Below are 25,145 nucleotides of genomic sequence, written 5' to 3'. Positions count from 1 at the left end.
GCGCGGCGCTTCACGCCGTCAGCTTCAGCCAATCGGGTTCGGACAAGTAGGAGGGGGAGACGCAGAGGCAGACAAGATGGCGGCGGCGGCTGCACAGGGCGGGAGAACTGGAGGTGGCGGAGGCAGTAGTGGGGCTGGCGGTGGCCCCAGCTGCGGGACAGGCAGTAGCCGCAGCGGGTTGTTGGATAAGGTGAGGAGCCGGTTTTGGGGGACAGTCTAGGCCTGGGGAGGCCCAGGAGGCGGCGAGCCCACCCACCTTCCCATCCCCGCCCCCGTTTTCCTCTGCGGCATGTCGTGGGGGAGTCCTCGTCTGGCCCACCATGGGAACCCTACGGCGCTTGTAGCCTGCTCTCTCCACACCTCAAACCCAGGCTCTCTCCTTTTTAGATCTTCTTTCCTTCTCGGAGGTGTTCCTGGTCCTTAACGCCGGTCACCATAGCTTCTTAGGATAGTTCGATTGTTCCCACATTTCAGTGCAGCTTTCGCTTTTCCTCGGTGGTGCTGGGGCCACTGTTGAATGTGTCCATTTCACCGACGGAGAAAACTGAAGCCCGAAGAAATGAAAGCAGCAGGGACTACTGCTCGAAGTCAGCAGTCCCCAAACTCCCCACCACGACCACCACACTTGCATGCTGCTGCAGCTTCCAAAGTGGTCTTTGGCCTTTTGCTTGCTGAAGTTCCTAGGCATTTTATCACGATACCCAAAATAGTGAACTTATTTGAGCATTGACTTCCCCTACCGGACTGACAGGAAGCCTTTAAGATTTCTCTCTTTTCCTCTCTGCTTCTTCACCCTCCCCCCGTCTTTTTCCCCCTCTGCCTGCCACCAAGTGCACTAGTGAATCGGGTTCATGAGCTTGTCTGCTCACCCTTGCCTCTTAGCCACTCCGCCCGTTCTTTAACTGCATTCCTATCAACAAGGGCCTAAAGGAAAACTCTGCTCCTGGGTTGGCGCTTCTTGCCCTTTGCATAGCATTTTGGAAGAAACAGTTGCATGGAGATCTGAGTCCTAGTACTGGTTCTGCCTGTAATTAGCTGTGACCTTGAAATATGCTTGTTCTCCTTATGTCTGTTTCCTCATCTGTAAAATGAGAGACTTACCCTTAATGTATGCTAAGGTCCCTTGTAGTTCTCTCACTGTAGGGCCTTGGGCTAGTTTGATGAGAAATGTTAAGCGTGGAGTCTTGAATATAGTAAATAGAAGTTTTTACTTCCGTTGAAAACAGCTTTTAGACTTCCCTGTATCTAACACATGGTAGGTGCTTAAAAATTAATATGTGATCATATTGAGGGGTTCAGATCTAGATCTTTTTGCTTTCTTTTTGGGTGACGTTGGTTTTGAAATACGTAGTTCTCACACTCTTAACCCTTCTTAAGAGGCGGGAACATGTTCTGCTGGTTGGGATGATAAATTGCTCGAAGAAATGTGAGACTATTGGGAATTAATGGTCATTCTCATACATAAATCCTGCCTTCCTGTTGGGTGAGCACCCTGCAGGCTGTGCTCATCCTATCCCATTGACTGCTCTTGCGTCTGCTTGGATCAGCAGCAGCAAACATTAAGCATGGGCATTCTGCTAAGGCCATATACTTACTGAAAAGTATATGGTGTTGTGTTAATGAAAGAACCTGGATTTGGGGATTGTAAGATCTGGGCTTTGAAGTAGCTCTGCTGCTTTCACACTGTATGAAGACTGGCAAGTCAGTTAACCTCACTAAGCTTCCCTTTCTTCATCTGAAATATTGTGGTTTTTGGGAGAATCAAGTGAGATGATATGCGTGAATGATCTCTGTAACTTATAGTGTCTAATACGAATGTGTGATGGCGGAGGGAAAAATTAAGAATCCTACTGTCAGAAAGTACTCAATATAGCTGAGTATAGGACGTGGGGTACCCAAAATATTAAACATAAAAGTATTTGGTGTATTCAAATGTGTACTTTGTACAGAAGTTCAAATGAGATCAAGAATGATCCCTGAGATATAGTTGATAAGGGGCTGAGGGCCCCAGGGGAAGACCTCCTGTCTGAGAGTGGAGCTGGGACCTTATTTTGGGAGAGAGAGAGGAAAGACTTACCAGACAAGAATGTCCTTGAGCAAAGGTACACAGATGGTGCCTGCTGTTTCTCAGGTAGTGAGTTGACTGGATGGTTCTCTGAGAGACCTGTAGTGACAAGCAGGTATAATCAGATTGAGGAGGGCATGGATTGCCTGAAATAGGACTAGAAAGCCGTTGAAGGTTTTGAGACTATATAAAGCGATTTTAGAAAAATTATTCTGATAGTTTGGATTGGTAGAAATTAGAAGCCTTCTAATAAGGCCTTATAGTATATACCATAGTAGCATAGAGTTTAGTATAAACTCCTTAGTTTGAGTTCTGGTGCAGCATGTTAAAAGCTATATGGCCTTGGATAAGTTACAGGATGTTATTGAACCTAAATTTCCTTATGTAAACCATGCTTGTTGTAAACATTAAATTGTATAATATTGGTAAATGTTCTTTGTAAAGGGCTATAAAAATAGAATGATAAGGTGATGAGAACCTCAACCTGAGTAGCAGAAATAGATGAAAGTGCCTCACGAAGGAGCACTTGGCAGAATTAACAAAGAAGTGAGGGACAGAGGAGAGAAAATAAATCAAGAGCTATTTAGGTGCTTTTTCTTAGAAAACTTCATTTCAGCCTTACGTTGAGTTGTTCCGCCTCTGAATTCTCTAGCATTTGTTGCACATGGGAATTCAGCTGTCTCTTAATATGACGTACTGCCTTGTATTGTTCTACCAACTTGTATTTGTCCAGTTTCCCATGAGAGGTTCTTAGAGTTCTCTATAGTGATCAACCCAGAATAAGTACTTGCAGTGTGGAATTTAGCAGAGAAAAGACTTCAAATCTGCCACCTCAGTCTTCAGGAACTGCCTAGAGGATGGTGCCTCTAATTGTCTGAAAACAGGGTACTGTGGAGGAGAGCATGGGAAAAAATATTGTTCTCAGTGGAGCAGGATCTGAATGAAGAGAGAAGCTTTTGCTCTGTAGGAATGAGAGGCTGTTACCTTACAATCTCTTTAATTTGATTTTTTTTTTATTTTTTGAAGGGTTTTAATTTTATTTCCTGCAGCTGTAGTTTCACTTGCCATAAATAAATGTAATAAAGAAATGCAAATGTGCTTCTAGCTTTCCCTAAGCAGATGTGAATTTCTGCTCCTATGAAACTGACTTTTAAGAACAAAGCACTTCTAGTTTTCTGATCTTAAAAATAGGTTTGCAGGGCCGGCCCCGTGGCTTAGTGGTTAAGTTCGCGCGCTCCGCTGCTGGCGTCCTGGGTTCGGATCCCGGGCGCGCACCGACGCACGGCTTCTCCGGCCATGGTGAGGCCGCGTCCCACATACAGCAACTAGAAGGATGTGCAACTATGACATACAACCATCTACTGGGGCTTTGGGGGAAAAATAAATAAATAAATAAAATTATAAAAAAAAAAATAGGTTTACAAGTACAATTTTCCAGCCTCCATCACAGAATAACTTAGATTACTGCAGTAGGTTATTTTGCCCAAAATACATCAAAGGCATTTTGTTCTACATAGCCGGCTTTAAAGAAAAATTACTTGCTTAATTTATTTTGGCTATCAAAATTGATATGGTATTAAACCATACTTTCCAGAAGCTTTATCCAAATCTTTTTTTTTTTTTTTTTTGTGAGGAAGATTGGCCCTGAGCTAACATCTGCCAATCCTCCTCTTTTTGCTGAGGAAGACTGGCCTGGGCTAACATCTGTGCCCATCTTGCTCCACTTTATATGGGATGCCGCCACAGCATGGCTTGACAAGCAGTGCGTCAGTGCGCGCCCGGGGGTTCGGAACTGGGGAACCCCGGGCTGCTGCAGTGGAGCGTGCGCACTTAACCACTTGCGCCACCGGGCTGGCCCCTCCAAATCTTTTTAACCTCGTACCTGGATTTCTGTCTCCTGGCTGGATTTGTTTTGGCTCTTAAAATTGTTTTAGCTATTAAAATGTAGTATTAAACCATGCTTTCTAGAGCTATATCCAGACCCTTTTAACCTCATACCTGGATTTCTGTCTCCTGGGTGGACTGTCAGCCTGATCCTAAAGCACAGGTTTTATATCTTTTTTTTTTTTTTTTTGTGAGGAAGATCAGCCCTGAGCTAACATCCGTGCCAATCCTCCTCTTTTTGCTGAGAAAGACCGGCTCTGAGCTAACATCTATTGCCAGTCCTCCTCCTTTTTTTCCCCAAAGCCCCAGTAGATAGTTGTATGTGATAGTTGCACATCCTTCTAGTTGCTGTATGTGGGACGCGGCCTCAGCATGGCCGGAGAAGTGGTGCCTCGGTGCGCGCTGGGATCCAAACCCCGGGCCGCCAGTAGCGCAGCGCTAAGCCGTGGGGCTGGCCCCAGGTTCTGTATCTTAGTAGTTGAGAACACAGGCTCTGGAGCCGGGCTATCTGTCTGGCTTTGAATCATGGCTCTGCCTCTTACCAGGTGTATGTTCTTGGGCAAGTTAATAAATCTCTTTGTATCTCAGTTTTCTTATCCATAAAGTGGGGATAACAATAGTATTTAACTTAAAAGGTGGTGTCTGGCACATAGTAAGCACTCAACAAAATATGTATAGCTACTGCTAACTAACTGGTTACTCAAGGCTTCAGCTTCCTTAAATAAATATTTTTTATAACATGATATGAAGACTGTCCACATCAGACTTCCTTGGGGTTTCAGTTTAAAATACAGATTTCTGGACCTCATCTCAGACCTGAATCAGATTCTCTGAAGGTGTGGCCTGGACATCTGCATGTTTTCACACATAGCTGCTTATATATTTATTCCCTCTACATTTTAAGAGTTACTTCCAGGTTGAGAACTAGTGTCTTAGATGACTTTTTAAACCTCTTCTGGTTCTGACGCTTGAAGGTATTTTTTTTTTTGCTTGTTTTTTTGTTTGGTTTTTAACTATTCTGCTTAATCAGTAGTGGTTTCTCTAAAGTGTTTGTAATGAAGAGAGCTTAAGGCTCATCTTTTCTAGCCTCCTCATTTTATAGACATGGACACAGTTGAGAGGGGAAGATGAAGCAACTTGCCCAAGACCACACAGTGAGTTACTAGCAATTCTAGAAACTGGCTTCCCTAGTTCTTAATCCAGTGCTCTTTCCTTGCTTGGTATGTTGCGTTTCATCCTGGAGCAGGCTATGTGCTAGCTAATGTGGTAGTGGAAAGACCCTGTTTTGAGGTTGGAAAACCTAGGCTCAAGCCTTGGCTTTGTCACCCGTCAACCATGTGTCCTGAGATCATGTCCTCCTTTACTCTCCTTGATGATATCTTAACTTACCAGACTTCTGGGTGGTATGCCTGTACCCTGACCCAGCTCTGACAGAGGATGAACAGTTTTATGGCGTTGTAATAATTGTGTATGTTTGTGTTTCAAGAAACAAGATACTGGCTTTTTTAACATTGTTTTGCAAACTAAACTTTAGTAGCATCTCAAAACTCGTTTTTGACTTCATCAAAATTAATCACTTTGTCAAAGGACACTATCAAGAAAGTGAAAAGACAATCCACAGAATGAGAGAAAATATTTGCAAATCATATATCTGATAAGGGTCTGGTATCTAGACTATATAAAGAATCTTACAACTCAAGAATAAAAAGACAGGGCCAGCCCCGTGGCTTAGCGGTTAAGTGTGTGTGCTCCGCTGCTGGCGGCCCGGATTCGGATCCTGGGTGCGCACCGACGCACCGCTTCTCCAGCCATGCTGAGGCCGCGTCCCACATACAGCAACTAGAAAGGTGTGCAGCTATGACATACAGCTATCTACTGGGGCTTTGGGGGGAAAAAATAAATAAATAAAAATTATAAAAAAAAAAAAGAATAAAAAGACAAATAACCCAATTTAAAAAAGAATAAAAGATGTGAATAGATGTTTCTCTATAGAAGACATACAGATGGGTAATAAGCACATGAAAAGATGCTCAACATCATTAGTCATTAGAGAAATGCAAATCAAAACCACGAGATATCACTTCGTACCCACTAGAATGGCTATAACGAATAAAGAAAGAAAGAAAGAGAAATAACAAGTGTTGGTGAGGATGTGGAGAAATTGGAACCCTCCTACATTGCTGGTGGGAATATAAAAAGATGCAACCACTTTGGAAAACAGTTTTATCAGTTCCTCAGAAAGTTAAACAGAGAGTTACCATATGACTCAGCATATTCCACTTATAGGTATAAACCCAAGAGAATTGAAAATGTATGTCTACACAAAAACTTGTATACAAATGGTCACAGCAGCATTATTCACAACAGCCAAAAGATGGAAGCAACCCAAGTATACATTGACAGATGAATGGATAAAAAAATATGATATAACGATGCAATGGAATATTATTTGGCCATAAAAAGGAATGAAGTACTGACACGTTACAACATGGCTGAACCTTGAAAACATTATGCTAAGTGAGAGAAGCCAGTCACCAAAGGCCACATATTATATGATTCTGTTTATATGAAATGTCCAGAACAGGCAAATCCATGCAGACCGAAAGTAGACTAGTGGTTGCGGGAGCTGGAGAGTGAGGTAGGGAATGGGGATTGACTGCTTATGGGTATAGGTGTCTTTTTGGGATGATGAAAATGTTATGAAAGTAGATAGTGGTGATAGTTGCACAACTTTGTGAATATAATAGAAACTACTGAATTGTACATTTTAAAATGGTGAGTTTTATGGTATGTGAATTATATCTCAATTTTAAAAACTCATTCTTTTTGTCTTGACATTGTTTATGGAGAGACCTTTAAAGCTTCAAATTATTATTGTTATTTTAACTACTTATTCACCATTATGTAACACAGTGGTATCACAGATGTTAATAACCTCCATCTGCCCAGGTCCGTTTTATAGCTGTTGGCCTGTACCATTTCTCTGTTCTGATCTCCATCTTGTCAAATCTCAATAGTAGTTTTTCATATTACTTGACCCTCCATTAGTGTTTGACTCATTGATCGCTTCTTTCTTGAAATATTTTCTTTATGTGCTTCTAGAACACCACTCGCCCCTAGTTTTCTTCCTCCTTCCCTGGTTTCTCTCTCTTTATTGTTATTATTGTTTTTCATCTTCTTCCTGACCTGTAAATATTGGCAAGCCCCTGGACCTCTCCTCTATCTACACTCATCCCAAGGAGATACCCAGTGTCATGGCTTAAATACCATCTATAAGTTGATGACTTATACATTTGTATTTCCAACCTGGACCTCTCCTCTGAGCCCCAGATGTATATGTCCAACTGCCTACTTGCCGTCTTTACTTAGGTATCTAATAGATATATTAGACTGAAATAGCCAGAGCCAGTGTACTTACCTCCAGTTTCTCTGGTGTTGCCACTGATGTGCATGCTCATAATTAACGTGGTAATTTCTAACTTCCAACTTAACTCCAGTGATAAATGCAGCCGATAATAAGCCACTATTAAGCAAGTAATTTTCTTTGCAGTATTTCTTGGCCATTTTTATGAAAAATAGATTGAAATTGAAGATTAAGTATGTTCCCAAGAGCTATAATCTCTTTCTTTGAGATATCATGGTATTTATGAATTGGGATCTAAATTAGGTGACAGTGTGCATTCTCAAGATAGGCATCATATTCTCCCGAAATTGAACATTTTTTTTTCTTATTTTTAACTCTATGCTTTCTGATCTTTTGCTAAATGTGTGCATATGGGAGGCAAGGGTGCATATTTCAGCTCAAATAGTAATCTCAGCTTCTGTGTCTACGTCAGTTTTCATAATCTCCTTATTTTGGTTTAGAAAATTCTGAAATCAGTATAACTATAGAGCTTAAACATCTCAAACTCAGCATATACAAATGGGTGTATCTCCTCTTTCCTCCTGTGTTCTTTCTCTGGAAAACTGAATGACAGCTCAAGCAGTTATCCAAGCCCGAATTCCAGTAGAGTGGTCGTATCTGTCTTCTCTCTCATGTTCTTTTTAACTAGTTTGTCAGTAAGTCCTGCCATTCTACTCGTAAATATTCCCCTTTCATCCCCTTGCTGCTGCTCTAATTCAGGCCCTCCATCTAAATCAGGCCCATCTGATGTATTTATCACCAGTGTTATTCCCTTCCAGACCGTCTGCCTGTTGCCACTACAATGACTTTTTTAAAAAAAACATAAATTTGATTGTGTTGTTCCCGTGCTTAAAATACTCTCCATTGCTTGTCTCAGAATGGAGTCAAAGTCCCTTAGCCTAGTAAACAAGGCTATCTAGGATACGCTCCCTCTGTAATGCGCCTCATCTCCTACTCATTTTCCTCTTTGCAGCCTATATTCCGCTTTCTAAACTGGGAGAGACCAAAGAAGGGAGAGAAAAAATTTATTAGTTTTTCTTACAGCCATGCTCAGTTCTCTCTGAGTCAGAGCAGTGTCCTTCCATTGGCACGACTCACCTCTGGTCTCCTTCATCTCTTCAGTGTGAGCTGACGAGTCCTTTGAGTCTTACTGTCCAGTTGTCAAGCTAAGGAACTTAATGAAGCAATGCAGCAAGGTCTTTATCACTGCGTAACTTACTTCCGTTTTCACTGTTATTAAAAAATAAGAAAATGGAAGTGTTCGTGCTGTTATTTCATACTCAAGACAATTTTGTTTTGCTGGACGTGCCCTAATGACCAAGGATTTTGTCCTTTTTTGACATCCTACCCCAGTAAAGCCAGAGATGCATGGGGAACAGGAGAAGTCTGTAATCGCCAAATCAGTTAAGTCAGAAAATGCCTTTCTACATTGTTCATTGTTTACGTATTCTTCAGACCTGGATTGTGTTTAATATCCTTCCTAAGTCCTTTGAAAGTAGAGTTCTTGATCCCATACCTGCAGTGAAATGTCTTTGTAGAACTTTTTATTACTCAGATTTATAGCAGAGACTCATAACTGAAATGAGTCTTTATAATGTTCTGTTGAAACCATCAAATGCATACTTTCTGTGAGCTGGTTAGCCGTCCAGGCCTGGTATAGGTAGGCTGGTTTGATAAAGTGTCTTATCTCTTCTGTTGGTAGTGGCAGGGAAGTGATTTCTTTAAAATAGGACTTTTTGAGCTATATTTTCAGTCAAATTGTGGTTGGTTTTAAATGGAGGAAAATGGAAAAATCAAAATATTTTATATCCTGCTGGTTTTGTTGGCATATGCAAGATTATAATCTTTTTTTAGATTTTTTTTTTTAATTTTACGTTACTAACTAGAGCTTATTAGATAGAAATCAAGATATTTTGTATGGCTGTCACTTCAGGGGTCTGTTTGTGTCCTTTTCTTTTGTTTTTGATGTCTGATAATGGCTTTCTTATATTTTGTGGGAAGCAGTGTGGAATAGTGAAAGGGTTTGAAATCGTGAGATTGAGCCCTTAGTCAATTTGGGCTGCTGTAACAAAAATACCATAGACCAGGTAGCTTAAACAACTGAAATTTATTTCTCACAGTTCTGAAGGCTGGGAAGTCCAAGATCAGGGTGCCAGCATGGTCGGGTTCTGGTGAGGGCCCTCTTATTGGTTGCAGACAGCCGCCTTCTCACGTCCTGACGTGGTGGAAAGCAGAGAGAGTGGAAGTAAGCTCTCGTGTGTCTTTTTATAAGGGCACTAATTCTTTTCATGAAGGCTCTACCCTCAGGATCTAATTACCTCCCAAAGTCCCCTCTTCCTAATACTATCACATTGGGGGTCAGGATTTCGACATAGGAATTTTGTGGGGGACACAAACATTAGTCCGTAGCAGATGGTAATTGTTCATAATAGGGTTATTTTAAGGATTAAATGTGTGTATATAGATATGTATATAAAAGGCTTAGCACAATATGTCGCATATTATGCGCTCAGTAAGTGGTAGCTGTGGTTATTACCTTTTGCTTTCCCTCTGTCCCTTAAATTCTGTGGACAAGAGCAAGTGAGATAATTTTAGCCATGTGTACATTTGCTGGACTTTAACTGCAAGTTAATATTTTAGAAATCTTTTCCTTCTCTTTTATCTTTAAAAGAGTTCAGACTTCTTGTTTTTCAGTAAGTAGCTACTGATACTATTATCATGTCCCTGACTCTAAGAATGCAAAATTGTGCAGTCCCTGTTACCTGGTGAGGGAGATAGTACCTACACCCAGCTAACCATGATGTAGTATATGATATAGTTTCGCATAATTAATAGCAACAACAATAGCTAATTTTTAATAAGTTCTTGCTGTCTATCAGGCACTGTGCTGTGTTTCATAATTACAATATTTAATCCTTATACTATTCTGTGAAATAGATATTTTTATCATCTTCATTTTACAGTTGAGCAAAGGTTGTAGAGAGGTTCAGTTATTTCCTCCACATCATCCATCTATCAAATGGAAAAGTGAGAATTAAAACACAAGGAGTCTGACTCCAAAGCTTTATCTTTTAACCACTATATTATACTCCTTTGCATAATAAGGGCCCACCTTATTGTGTGAGGAAAAAAATGCGTTTGCCTACATCTGTTTGTGTTCAGTCTAAATCCAGTCAGGTTCTGATTTGAAGTACATAGTACATCTTTGAGAATAAGGCCACAAACAGAGTCTACCTTGGGGTTGAGTTCAGAGATTAAGGCAAGTGAAAATATGTTTCTATCACTGAAGAAGGGACGGTTTTATGGTGAGCCATGTATTTGTAAGTTAGCCCTAAAGAAATTTTGTCGCCATCATTTGCTGGCTATGTGACGCTTAATATCTCTGAACTCTGGTTTTCTAATCTGAAGGACATTGATTTCCAGATTGAAGGTCTTCTTAGGGTCCAGCGGTGTTACTAGCAGTTTAACAGTGAATGAAAATTGACCTCCATAAGGGCCATCATCTTGAAATTTTAGACACTGGCAACATAAAGAACTTCCTGTAAGTTTTTCCAGAGGAAAAAAACATATGTGAAGGATCAGGAATCAGAAGGGCTTCAGAAATCTCAGTGGTCACACACACTGTTGAGACAATGGAATAAAACCTTGACATTTTTAAAGAGAAATTATTTCTCTTATTTAAGTGTGAGGGTAGAATAAAAAGATACTCAGATGTATGAAGTCTCAAAATTGTTTTCCCCTGTGCCATTTTTCAAGGAAGCCACTAGAGGATGTGTTTACCAAATCAAGAATAGTAAACCAAGAAAAGAGTAAGACATGGTGTCTAAGAAAAGGGGGTCAGCCCAAGAGGCGGTTAAGGGAACCCCTAGATACATAGTAAGGGAGATTCCAGGATGACAGCTCTACAGCAGCCCTAGAAAGCAGTCCACCTAGATTGAAGCAGATAAAAAGGCTCCAAGAAGAAGAAATTCATAAAACATTCAATATGTTTGCACATATTGAGAGGAGATTTAAACAGTTGGGGGAGGATTTGAGAATAAATTGGTGATAAATACATTGTACAACTAAAAGCAACAATGAAAACAACAGTAGCTCCAAGGAAAACAAGAAGCTATGTGGGAAAGAAAAAGTAGTTCAAGTATACTCCATGACTCATCTGTGAATAGCATTTACAGTCATAATGTAAACTCGGAATGATGATCTGGCCAAAATTAGTGTATTATATGAGACCAGATCAGTGTTGATCTGTTATGGCTCTATTAAAAAGGTGATGGGGGAGGAGCAGGAAAAGCAAACGTGAGTGTGGCAGGGAGTGAAACAGCTAAATCCCATCTTTCATGGTGAGAAGTTTATAGATTTAATGCCAGAAACTGAAAAATTAAGAAATAACAATTTAAACATTTTTTTAGAGATATAGAGGTGAATACCAAAAAAATCAGCCAAAGGAGATGAAAGTAGAGCCTCTCTCTGGGGAGTGGGAAATGACAGTAGCCAGGATCTTATGGAGAAGCAGGGACTGCGGTTTTTTTCGTAACAGCTTACAGAACTCTTACTCTTTAAACTATGTGCATATATGACCTTGGTACAAATAATAACTAAGTCAGTCAATCCTTGTGATTGTTGATTGTGCCCAACATACACGTATCTATAACATGCAGGAGGGAATGAGGGGAAGAAGAATTGTGTGTGAAGTTACAGCATCTGATATATCTTAATTGGTAGTACTGTCTGTATCAGGGCTCGCCAAGACTGCTCCATTCAGTGATGCACTAGAAGGGCACAGGACTCAGCATGTAGTCATACTCATGGGTAAGATTTATTACAGCCAAAGGATACAAAGCAAAATCAGCAAAGGGAAAACGTGCGTAGGATGAAGTCCAGAGGAAACCAAGTGCAAGATTCCGAGAGTCCTCTCCCAGTGGAATCCCACAGGATGTGCTTAATTCCTCCGGCAACAATATGATGTGATAATGTGTGTGAAGTGTTGTCTGCCAGGGAAGCTCATTAGAAACTCTGCCAAGTTTTTTATTGGGGGCTGATTAAGTAGGCACCCTCTGCCTAGCCCATGCCAAAATTTCCTACTCCTAAAAGGAAAACAAGTGTTTGGCATAAACCACATTGTTTATACAAACAGTTTAGGCACAATGAGCCACTCTTATCACTTAGGGAAAGTTTTGTATCAGTCTAGGAAACTGTTTACCACCCAACTTCCAAGATGCCAGCCAAGGGCCATCCTTTTAAGCAGGCCTTTCTAAGGATGACAGTCTCAGGCCTATGTTAACTCTTTTCTGCAGAGAGTCTTTCTTTGTAATTTATCCTGTGAAGTCCCACATGAAAGAAATGAGTCTTTGCCTTTTTATTATTTTTTATTACTAAAAGGAAAGCAATTTGCACTAAGAGTTGAGGAAGACAGGAGTGAGAAAAAAAGATAGTTTCTAAAATACCCTGAATAGCAGTAGAGAGAACATGAAAAGTAGCATACATTTTAGTTGATGAGGAGTTTTTGAGAATGATGGAAAATAAATCAGTAAAATAAACACCTAATGTTCACTCTCCTGCCCTTTTTCCAGATGTGTGTCTGTACTATAGCAGAGATGCTATTTACTTTGAAATAAGCTAAAGTTTTTCATATACACAAAATGTATGATGCTCCCATCTCTTCATAAGTCAGATTATAAACTTTCTTGTAATTCATGTAATTCATTGGAAATGTTCGTGCTCTACTTACTGAAGATTGCTGCTAGGTGCCACAGTGTTAGAGCTGAAGCTCTTTCAACACTAATTCATGCTGTAATGGCTTCTGCTGCATTTTGTCGCCCAAAATTGCCGAGAAATGATCCTCTGAATTGTAGAGGCAAGTTTCTTTTCTGTGATGGACTGCAGGTAGTAATGCGTGGCTGAGTTTCTGTGAGAATGTGACTTTTCTTTTTGGAGTGACTCAAAATGTTTTTAATGACTTTGTTTCACAAATAATTTAAATTCTGTTGTAGATTCTGGCTGTACAAGTTCTTTCTTTTCCTTAATGTTATCAAAATGAGATTTATTTAACTAAATGTAAATGAGCTATTTAGCTAGAAAGCCTGTTAATTTTTTCCTGGTTCAATTTGTATTTTTAAAATTAAGTGTCATGTTTGATTTGTAGGCTGGCAGGCTGTGAGAATCAATATTACAACATGCTGCCAGGAGTAATTGTCTCGAAGAAAATTCTTGTTTTTATGAGACACTAAAGGGAGAAAACCTTTATTAACTTTTAATCACTTGATATATGGCTTTTAGTTTATGTTTTTTCTTCCAGCAAACTTCACAGAACAGTTTTTCTTTTTTGCGCAATAGTATATAGAATCACAGTCCAAAAAAAAAATCAAGTTGGATGAATTATATTTCTACATTCCTTTAAAATCTTATCACTTACTTTTTACAGATGTTTATTCCATACATGTATGCAGTATCTCTGAACTTGTGTTCAATCAGAAAGATAACTATGAAGTTCTCTTCTCTGTTCTTCGGTAAAATCTATTCTAAGGCCACATGAGTTTTGAATTGCCTGCTACTTTGTAATTTTTATGGAATACACTATTCGTTCACTTGATCTAAAAAATTAAGAGTTGAGCATTATTATGATCTTTAAAAGGCAGGTTTTTCAGATTATTTGTAGCAGCCTGTTCCACTTAAGCTATGTTCACATAATCACTTGCATTTGAGAAAATTTTTTTACTATATAATACATTCACATGGTTAAAAGTTAAAAAGGCATACATTGAGAAGTCTCCTTCCCACCCACATCCCTCTCTACCTTCTCAGGATATCTGGGTTTACCATAGCTTGTTTAACTGGTCCCCTATTGATGAGCACTTGAGTTACTTTTTACTTTTATAAATGCTACTGCAGTAAGTAGCCTTGTATATTATTTCATGTGTATGCAGATATGGAAAAATCTCCAGAAGTGGGAAGTTGAAGCCAAGGTGCTGAATTGTCTTCTCTGGATGTTGTACCATTTTGAACTTCTACCAACAGTGTGTAAGAGAATCACTTCCCTGTGACTAGCACAGTATTTGGTAACCTTTTAAACCTCTGTAGATGAGGGAAATTGAAGCAGGGTTTTTCCCAAGTCGCATAACTCATTGGTAGTAGGACTTGGTTTTTACTTCAAAATGTTCTTTCCAGCAGACTGCACTGGATTTGCTGCTTTTCTGTAGTTAAGACATACTGGTAATATGCAAAAGTTATTAGCTGACAAAGATGTATTAAAGGAGACCTTTCTCATTTTGTTAGTGTCTGAGAGTTCATGGATGTATATTTTATGAGTTTTGTGGTCACACAATGAAAGGATGAACAAGTGGAGTTCTTTTCTTTACCCACATTGGGGTAAAACGAGGATGGGTTATGTGAGTTCGCACTAGTCTCTGCAGCCCATGACAGTGTTCTGGTTTTGAGCTTGTAGATTTTGACTTCTCAGCGTGCAGACTGGCAACATATATGAGTGCCACCTGATTCTAGTGACTTAGTCTTTTTCAACTTCATTTTTATTTTTATTTATTTATTTTATTTTATTTTATTTTTTTTGTGTGAGGAAGATCAGCCCTGAGCTAACATCCGATGCCAATCCTCCTCTTTTTTGCCGGGGAAGATTGGCCCTGGGCTAACATCCGTGCCCATCTTCCTCTGCTTTATGTGGGACGCCACCACAGCATGGCTTGATAAGCGGTACGTCGGTGCGCGTCCGGGATCTGAACCTGCGAACCCTCAGACTGCCGAAACACAGCGCGTGCCCTTAACTGCTACGCCACCGGTCCGGCCCCTTCAACTTCATTTTTAAGTGTTTTATTTTTTAGCTGTCCAACGTCAGAAGACAGAGAGTAACTGTTGCCTGTGCTTGAGGATGCTCTTAAGGAAGTTCATTTTGCTTTCAGTAAGATGCCATGTCTCTTGATGCGCAACTCTTCTACTTGTTCTTTTTGTTTTACAGTGGAAGATTGATGATAAGCCTGTGAAAATTGACAAATGGGATGGATCAGCTGTAAAAAATTCTTTGGATGATTCTGCCAAAAAGGTACTTTCTTGTGGAGGGTGGTCTGTTAGCATGTGTACAGCTGATAGCTCATATTCTGCAGGATCTTTTTCTTCTGTGACTTGTGGAATGACTTTAGTTTTCAGTGTTAAGAATTGAGCCAGAAAGCAGTTCTAAAATCCTCACAGTATATGTAGGGGAACATGTGTTAAAATACAAATGTTAGCTACCTCAAGCTCGTCCTCAAATTCTCTAATTTTTGAATTCCAGAAAGCTGGTAATCTATTGTTTTTGAGGTTAATTAGTCTAGAGCCAGGAAGATTGAGGGAATATAAGACATTCATCCTTGACTGGTCATCTCTCCATTTAAAAAGGGAAAAGAAAATTTTAGCTTCACCCTAGGGAAAAAGTTGAGGATTTAAAAAAAAAAAAAAAAAGTGTGACTGCTGCTCCAACTCTCACAGGAAAAGGAGAAGACATGGAAATGGGTGAAGAGAAAATCAAATATGGATTGAGGGTGAAATGTCTAGAACTGTGACTCCTTCACTAATACCTCTTTTTGATGTCTTCTGCATCTGAACATAAATACCAGTGGCAGGAAGTCCATCTTCTGTAAAGTTGCTAAAACTACCCCATATGTAATTATATATTCTTACTGTCTTGGCTCAAAATTGTGCAGAATAAAGTGTAACCTAAAGAGAAAAAAAAAAAGTGTGAGAAATTGATGAACTTTTTCTCTGGGATCCATTTTAAACAGCTTGAGTCTTTTTTTGCTTGGGGTGGTAAAGTCCTGATGGGAGAGAACTACTTAGTAGTTTATGTGATTCTTAATCTAACTTTTATCGTGGAAATTAAGAATAAAAGCACGTACTAGCAGGGAAGCATTCTGTTAGCTTGATTCCTTGTTCTTTTCACTAGGTACTTCTGGAAAAGTACAAGTATGTGGAGAATTTTGGTCTCATTGATGGTCGCCTCACCATCTGTACCATCTCCTGTTTCTTTGCCATAGTGGCTTTGATTTGGGATTATATGCACCCCTTTCCAGAGTCCAAGCCTGTTTTGGCGTTGTGCGTCATATCATATCCTTTATTTATGCTCAGGTTTGTTTTCTAGTGGTTATTTTTAAAAATCTCTACTGAGACTTCTCCCTGTTCCCTACAAAAAAACGAACTTTGATTCTGGGGCCTGCTAATGTCAGAATTTAACATTATGAGCTATGGGCATCTGTAAATTTGTGTAGTAATTATCATTGATATTTTAGATTTAATATGGTTATTTTGTCTTTAATTCTGTTTAGTTATTAATGTAGAGGTTATTATAATCCAAGTGTGAGCACCTGCTAGCAAAATACACAGTAAGAGTGAGACCCAGCTCTGCTTATTTCTAGTCTGGAACTTTTCCCATTAGACCAGGTTGCTTCAAGCCATTCATTCCAGGATATTAGGAAAGGAACCTCCAGATTTTGGAGATTCAGATCTGTATCAGGTTCCCTTGAAGCTGAAGGGCTGGACTGGGAGTTACGAGCATGAGGTCTAGGTGTGGCTTGTGTAACTGTGGAGTTAAGAACCTATTCTGGAGCTAGAGAACCTTGGTGTGAAATCCAAGTTGTTTTGTGATCTTGTGTTAATGAGAACTTAACTTTTTTGAGACTATTTGAATGCTGCTCATTTATGAATATGGGTAATACACACTCAGAATTATCATAAAGATTAAATGAGAGATTTTATAATGTGGTAGGTAATTGGCTCTCAAATGTTTCCTTTCCCCTCTCCTTTTTATTTTATTTTTTTTATTTTTTTATTTTTTGGTGAGGAAGATTGTCCCTGAGCTAACATCTGTTGCCAGTCTTCCTTTTTTTGCTTGAGGAAGATTGTCCCTGAGCTAACATCTGTGCCAATCTTCCTCTATTTTGTATGTGGGACGCTGCCACAGCATGGCTTGATGAGCAGTGTGTAGGTCTGTGCCTGGGATCCGAACTCGCGAACCCTGGGCCGCCAAAGTGGAGCGCACAAACTTTACTGCTATGCCACTGGGCTGGCGCCACGCCTCTCCTTTTTATGATAAATGTGGAATTGTGTTTGTTACCTACCCAGCTTGATTATTTCTCAAAAGCTGAATACAAAGTACTTTTATTTTACTATTATTACAAAAGTTATACATGTTCATAGTAACAGTTTTCTCATGGCTCTGCTCCTTCCCCCCCAAGTCAATCTATACATACTGCACTTTTCTTACCTTAAGAAATATATTGGATGTCTTTCTATATTAGAATATACAGGTCTGCCTTGTTCTTAATAGCCACATGGTGTTATTGAGTGTCTGCTATGTGCCAGCACTGTACTAGTTGTTTAAAACAGCATTTTGGTAGGTGGTTTACTTTTCTTAACAATTTTGCCTCTACCTGAAATATTTCTAAAAACTCTACTTTGGGGACTTTTCCTCAGAGGGAGTTAGCAAGCCATTTAATAAAGCAGGTCCTGATAAAAAATGGCATTATCCAGATTGATCTCAAATCATATTCTCCAGAATTGGTACCTTGATTCCTTTTAGTAATCAGATAAAATTGTCCCAGTATGAATTTTTCACTATTAACGCAGTTCAAAAGAATATGCCAAAGAGGTCCTAACAAAAACAGCAACATAATTACAAAATATGCCCTCCCAAGAGAACTACCTTAATGGAATTTCATTTATTAGATTGTATTTATTTAAAATAAAACAAGATCTTGCTATTTTTATAGTCATGTCAGTTATATATGATAGTAATGACTACCATTATAAGTGTCTTTGTGTATACTAGACACTAAATATATATCTGTATGTATATACCATCTCTAAATCTCATGACAATTCTAAAAAGTCAGTATTATCCCCATTTTAGAGGTGATGATATTAAGCCTTGGGGAAGGAAGTGATTTGTTAGGGAAACATTGATTAAAAGCCAGAGTTCAAATCTAGGACTGCCTCACTCCAAAGCCCATACACATTGCACTATACTTGCCTGCCTCTCTCTTTCATAAAATTTTAACTGACAATGTACACAAAGCTCTTATGCCAGTTTCTGGCACACAGTAGGTACTGAAATATGGTAGTTAATACTATCAAAACCTGAATATAATAATAAGCCTATATGTATATAGGAAGTAATTGTTCTTATAATAAACTAATTTGAAGTCACTTTTCTTTTCTTTTTATGACTCTTGAAATTAGTTGAGCATGGTCAAATCCACTGTAATTATTAGTTTTGTATTTTACAGAGAAAGAAGCACAAGTCTTGACAAATTAGGCAACAGGATCTTCTTCCACGTGTAACCCTTCAACTGAAGAGATGAGAGCTGGTTTATGCCCTGTACCTTTGTTCCTTCTTCCTTTTTAGGTGTTCTTTGGAGAATTAATCAGAGTGAACCTTGCTTCTCTTGGTACATAAACATAAGGGTGAAAATGAAATAGCTAATTTTCAGTGTTTTTACAAAGTGAGACAAAACTGTTTTCTTTAGGACTATCATTATGAAAATTTTTGTAGCCCTTGCTTGCCAATTTGTTTTATTTCTCTTTTGTGTGTGTATGTTTATGTGTTTTCCCCTTAACTTTATTTGAACTTATTTTGTGATGATGGGGATCCTGACCATTTATACCTCATATAAGGAGAAGAGCATTTTTCTCGTGGCCCACAGGAAAGATCCTACAGGAATGGATCCTGATGATATTTGGCAGCTGTCCTCCAGTCTCAAAAGGTATGACTGTCCTCACAGATTCTTAAATCCTTATGTTTGGTTTTCCCTGGGTATAGAATCATTATCAGCAACAGACTATTGTATGTCTATTCTACGCAGATCATAATGCTAGTCATGTAAAATGAAGAAAGGGGTATGAATGATCTAGAAAGTTTTTCCTTGCTTTGTACTTTTGGATTGCATTACCACAGAAGTGCTCTGAGGATAAACTGTGGGAGAAAGTACTTTGGTCGAAGAGTGAAGAATAATTCTCTTTTTCCTTGTGGCCAGTTAACTGAGCCAATTAGACTGCAGAACTGTAAAGTCCAAAGGTATGAAGTCAGTTATCTTTGAAGAACCCCATTACCTTCTATGTCTTATGATCCTGATTGCACAGATTGCAATCTCTGAAGCCATGCACTGGGCAATTCAGAGAAGCACAATTCAGTCTGTTTCTGACCAGCAGTGTGTATAACTTTGTGCAGCTGACACCTGAGGCCTTTCTAGGGTCCAGAATGGGGTTCAAATTCCAGCACCTCTGTTTCTGATTGTGTGACTTTTGCTATATCATGTAAACTATTTGAGCTTTAGTAGGGTCAAAAATGACTTGTAAGTTGTTGGAAGATGAGATACCAGTTGTAATAATAGCACACGTCTATTGAGCATTTACCATACAGTGAGTATTGTGCCAAGTGCATTATCTCATTTAAACCTTAGAACAGCTCTTTTTATAGGTTAGAACACAGGCCCAAAGGGTTTAATTAATTCTTCCAGGGTCATACAGCCCCAAAGTGGATTCTAGCAGGTATTCCAGTCCATGCCTGAGCCCAGAACTCATGCTCTTAGCCGCTATCCTAAAAATACATGGTACAGTTCCTAGCATGTAGTAGACACTGACATTATAAGTACAATTATTCACATATATGAAGCATCCATGCCAAACAGCTTCTCTCATTACCAACTTGTGGAGATGCCTGTGAGGAGGAGCAGACCTTCATTCTCAGGTTGCAGCTGAGTTCTTACCTCCTCCTTGCCAAGCTCCTAGCTGCCTGCCCTTTTAGCCTCAGCCATCATAAATCTGTACCCTGTGCCAGGCTGCTGAAGCAGAGTTGCAAAATTCTAGACCCTAGCGACATCTTGATTTCATTATTTTCATTCTGACTTATGTATTTTTTTAGCAGCTTTATTGAGATATAGTTCACATACCATACAGTTCACCCATTTCAAGTGTACAGTTCAGTGGTTTCTCATGTATTTGCAGATATTTGCAGCCATCACCACAGTCAATTTTAGAATATTTTCATTATCTCAGAAGAAACCCTACACCCTTTAGGCTATCATCTATCTCCCTATCCCCTCAAACTCCCCAACCTTAAATAACCACTAATATACTTTCTGTCTCTATAGATTTCCCTGTTCTAGGTATTTCACATGAATGGAATCATATAATATGTGATCTTTTGTGACTAGCTTCTTTCATTTAGCATAATGTTTTCAAGGTTCATCCGTGGTGTAGCATGTATCAATATTTCATTCTTTTTTATGCTGATTAAGTTTCCATTGTGTGGACATACAACATTTTGCTTATCCATTTATTAGTTGATGGACATTTGAGTTGTTTCCACCTTCTGGCTTTTCTGAATAATGCTGCTATAAACATCATGTACAAGTTTTTGTGTGGACATACATTTTCGTTTCTTGGGTACCTAGGAGAGGAATTGCTGGATCATATGGTAATTCTTTTTAATTGCTTGAGGAACTGCCAGATTGTTTTCCAAAACAGTCCGTTTTGGAAAACCGTTTTACAGTCCCACTAGCAGTGTAGGAATGTTCTGATTTTTCCACATTCCCTGCTGATTTTTACCAGCTACCACATTATTGGTGCCTGTGGAGAGGAAATATGCCACCTCTATTCCTTCTGATTGTGCCTAAGCATAGACCCACTTCTCTTTCCTTGAAGATAGCTCCTGACTCATTGGCACCCTCTCTAACATAGCTCCTGTCAGAGGTCTTGGTGATGGAATATCCAAGTAGATGATTACTCCAGTACTCTGGCCTCTCAGTTTTACTTCCTCTCCTCTGATTATCTTGTTTTCCACCGTGTCTTCAACACTTACTTCCCTGGTATCCTAGACCTTGCTGTTGCTGATAACTAATTACCTCCAGTTTTAAGCATGCCACTCTTTGACCATTGCTTCCTAGTTTCCTTTTCTAGTTTATCTCCTTCTTGTTCTCTTGTCGTAACAGTTCTTCGGCCCCAGTGGCATCTGTAATCCATGGAGCCTTCCACCTTTTCACGGTCCCTCTTCCCTTCACTTCCTTCTTACCCAACTTAGATTCCATGGCACTTCTGTAGTCCAGTTACTACTCTGTCACTGTCCTAGAGGGTCTTTCATCCCTTCTCCTCTGTCCTCAAACCTCCTGCCCTCCTTCCTACCTTTACTCTCAGCTTCTTTTGTTGCTGAGAAGATAGAAGCAATCAGAAGACTCCCATCACTACCTACTTACAGTGCTCATCATCTTCTGCCTTCTTTCTGAGTTCCTGTTGAAAGCCTCCTCTCCATTTGTCCACTGGATTCTGTCCTTTTCATTTATTTAATGTTTCCCTTTCTGCTGGCTCATTCTTTCTGGCATACAAACATGCTGTAATTTCTCCCAACTAAAAAAATTATGTTCTTTCCTCTTATTCTCTTTGCACAGTCTTCTCATTTCTCTGCCCCTCTTCTTCTTCTTCGATTATCTGTTGGATCTGCTCTTGTCTTTGCTTCTCTTTCCTCATCGTACTTGACCTGTCAGCAGCGTGTGACACTGGATCACTCTCTCTTTGTTATACTTTTTTTTGTTAGCTAGGCTTCTAGGGCACCATAATCTTCTAATTTTCTTCTTACGTTAATGTCTGTTCCTTAGTCTTCTCTGTGATTCTTCATTATCCCCTTTCTGTAAATTTGAAATGCACTAGTGCTTCTTCCTAGCACCTCTTCTCTATCTGTATTCACTCGCTAGGTGTAATCTTATCTAGACTTTCAAGACTTTAAATAACATCTATATGATGAAGATCTCTAAATCTGTATTGTTATCCTAGACCTCTGCTCTGAACTCCAGATATATCCCAGCTTTCTGTTTGACATTGGATCCTAATAAGCATCTCAAAATAAACATGTCCAAAACCTAACTCTGCTCTCCCTCATCCAAACCAGCTTTTCCCCATCTCAATAAATGGCAACTCCATCCTTCTAATTACTCAGGCCAGGATTCTGGAATCATTTTGACTCCTTTATCTCAGTCCTTCTAATAGTCTGTTAGTAAATCCTGTCATCTCTGCCTTCTAAATGTATTCAATCTGACCACTTACCATCTCCACTGCTACCATCATTTCTCAATTAGGTTACTGTAATAATGTCCTAATGGACCTCTGCAGCTGCTCTCCCTGCCCGTAGTCTGTTTCCAGTGCAGCAGGCAGAGTGATCCTTGTAAAACATAAGGCAGATCAACTCAGTCCTCTGCTCAAAACCCCCTTACTCAGAGGAAAAACTAAAATCCTAAGCATCGCTTAGACGTCCACACTTATGTATTCTCTTCACCCCACACACATATGCAAACACACCCCTCATCTCCTGTGACCCTCCTCTCCCACTCCATTCTGTTCCCATTGGCCTCCTTTCTGTTCTTCAGACATTCCAGGCATCTTCTTGCCTCAGGGCCTTTGCGTTTGCTGTTTCCTCTTCCTGGAACATTCTGTTTCCAGATAGCTTGTTCTTTCACCTTCTTTAGGGCTGTGCTCAAGCATCTGCTTAGGGAAGCCTTTCCTGCCAACATATTTAAAAGAACATCATATTTTTTATTTTATTGTTGGTTCCCTCACACACACTAAAAGCCCCAAAATGCAGAGATTTGTCTGTTGTGTTCACTGCTGTATATCCTTAGCATCTGAAACTGCCTGGCATGTAGAGTTGGGGCTGATTAAATATTTGTTGAATTAATGGGTAACTATTTCTAAAATGTGCCAAATCACAACTCATCAGATCATGTCCTGCCATCAAAGCTATGGAACTGCCGATGGAACTGGGCCCAAAAGTCCAAAAATTACTGTGCTATCAGTTAGCAGCAGTTGGTCAGAGCTTGAGAAAAATTTTTGAGGTGTTGAAAATAGGTCAAGGACCTTCACCTTCTAGTTTTTCAAGTTGGGAGTATTGTAACTGGCTGGACAACAATTTATTGAGCTGTGATTTTTTTGAGCACCAGTTGATGATAGGCACTGTTTTAACCGTGACAGTGATCCTGAAAAGTAGGTGGTAGTTTTCCTGTTTCAAACATGCAGAAACAGGCTCAAGCAACTGCTTCCTCTAAAGGCAATACCAGCCTGACAATCCACTGAATATGCCCTAGGTTAAATGGAGGCAGAAACCGGTTGGTGGAGGGGAGGAGCGTCAGCCTGCCAGAGGTTGATGTTATAAACCCTCTTGAATGGGTGGAGATACTAAAGGCCTTCAAGATACCTTAAGGTATAGCTAAGGAATCTCTGGAGTTGATGTAGTAAAAGACATCCCTGGCCTGGGATCAGCGTAGAACCTGGAGCTAGATTTATTACAGGGTACAAGGACTGAGCAGCCTGGAATTGGGGAACATCTGTGAAAACAAGGGTTCTTCATTTATTCATAAAAATTTGATTGCCTGCCAAGTGCCAAGCTAAGAATAGAAAACAAGTTAGACAATATCCTTGCCTTCAAGAATCCCTGAGTTTGTTGAAGAACACAAATATATAAACATCATTTCAATAGGTAATTTCATTGATGCCATGGGAACCTATCATTAGACCTGGCATATGATAGGCACTCAGTATTTGAGTTGACAGTTGATTGTTGAAAGACAAAGGAGAGACATCTGACCCAGTTTGGGAGTGTTTGGGAAGACTTCCCCAGAAGCATTTATACCTAAGTATAGTATTAACAAGTGGGAACTAGTGGGATGAGATTGAAGAGAAGTGTCTGCTAGGAAAATGCTTCTAAATCCAGAGGTGAGAGAAGACGGTCCATGTGGCTTAACAGTCTAGACAAGGTAAAGGAGGTACACAGTGATTAAATCAGGGAAGACATGGCAAAGCCTACGAATCATAACTTGTATCTTGAAGGCAGTTAGGAGCCCCTGGATTTTTTTTTTTTTTTGAAAGGGTAGATCTGTGTGTTCCCTACATCACCAGTAGCCAGCTCAGCACTGTTGTTTGAAAGCATTTGGTGCTCTGTTGTTACTGGTTGAATCTTTGTGTTTGGTTTTTGATTTATTGTCTTTGCTTAGGTTCGATGACAAGTACACTCTGAAGCTGACCTTCATCAGTGGGAGAACAAAACAGCAGCGGGAAGCCGAGTTCACCAAGTCCATTGCTAAGTTTTTTGACCACAGCGGGACACTGGTCATGGATGCATACGAGCCTGAAATATCCAGGCTCCATGACAGTCTCGCCACAGAAAGAAAAATAAAATAGCCAATTTTAAAAGCAGCCATCTTTCTGCAGGATCATGTGGAATTACTGGGTGAGGGGAAAAGAAACAGAGAACTTAAAATGGATAAAGTAAGAAATGTTCAAAATGTCCCTGTTTTGTCTTGAAATTTTTAGTCCAATCTGGATAAATAGGATTTTCTAGCTCAGATATGAGAAGTTGTAGCTCTGATATCTAGCTCTAGCCTCCTTGGTCTGCTTATTGCGTTGTTTTGATTTGCTTTTCTGGAAAAACGTTTTTGCTAAAAGCCGTACAGATTTCCTGCTTCATACCTAGCAGTACTTTAATATAGTATAGCTTTGTGCCATGCAGCATTTGAAGACTCAGCTTTTAAAATTGTTAACCTGTTGCTAACTTTATTGTGTTAATTCCTGTTTCAACATCTCTTTCTCTTACTTCAGGATACAACTTCTTGTGTATGACAGCTTTCCTTCACACACCGTTTTTGTGGGTGTGTATATATCTGACTTGGTGAGAATTGGAAAAAAAACACAGCTTTTTAATTTGTTTGACAGATCTTCTGCCTGTTACATTTTGTGCTCTTAACCAATTAAAGAAGCCAATGACATTTTTAGTTT

The 25,145-nt window shown here is 39.6% G+C and overlaps 1 protein-coding gene across 1 annotated transcript; it reads left to right on the top strand.

Annotated features, from left to right (window-relative positions):
* Nucleotides 1-61: 61 nt before the first annotated feature.
* SPCS2 (signal peptidase complex subunit 2) lies at nucleotides 62-25,135 on the top strand. Its single transcript, XM_058545605.1, has 5 exons — nucleotides 62-190; nucleotides 15,319-15,402; nucleotides 16,279-16,439; nucleotides 18,959-19,093; nucleotides 24,365-25,135. Exons 1-5 carry the CDS (start codon nucleotides 77-79, stop codon nucleotides 24,549-24,551), a joined length of 681 nt encoding a protein of 226 aa, XP_058401588.1. The 5' UTR covers nucleotides 62-76; the 3' UTR covers nucleotides 24,552-25,135.
* Nucleotides 25,136-25,145: the final 10 nt, after the last annotated feature.

The sequence above is a fragment of the Diceros bicornis genome, chromosome 7, assembly GCF_020826845.1.
Source record: "Diceros bicornis minor isolate mBicDic1 chromosome 7, mDicBic1.mat.cur, whole genome shotgun sequence".
NCBI lineage: Eukaryota > Metazoa > Chordata > Mammalia > Perissodactyla > Rhinocerotidae > Diceros > Diceros bicornis.
This window is presented reverse-complemented; position numbering and strand designations above follow the sequence as displayed.

What these genes read in the sequence shown, in the direction of transcription:
- SPCS2 (XM_058545605.1), top strand. Translation starts at nt 77, where the DNA reads ATGGCGGCGGCGGCTGCACAGGGCGGGAGAACTGGAGGTGGCGGAGGC. An exon ending in GCAGCGGGTTGTTGGATAAG is followed by an intron (nt 191 to 15,318) that starts GTGAGGAGCCGG and finishes TTTGTTTTACAG; the next exon opens with TGGAAGATTGATGATAAGCC. An exon ending in TTGGCGTTGTGCGTCATATC is followed by an intron (nt 16,440 to 18,958) that starts ATATCCTTTATT and finishes CTTTATTTGAAC; the next exon opens with TTATTTTGTGATGATGGGGA.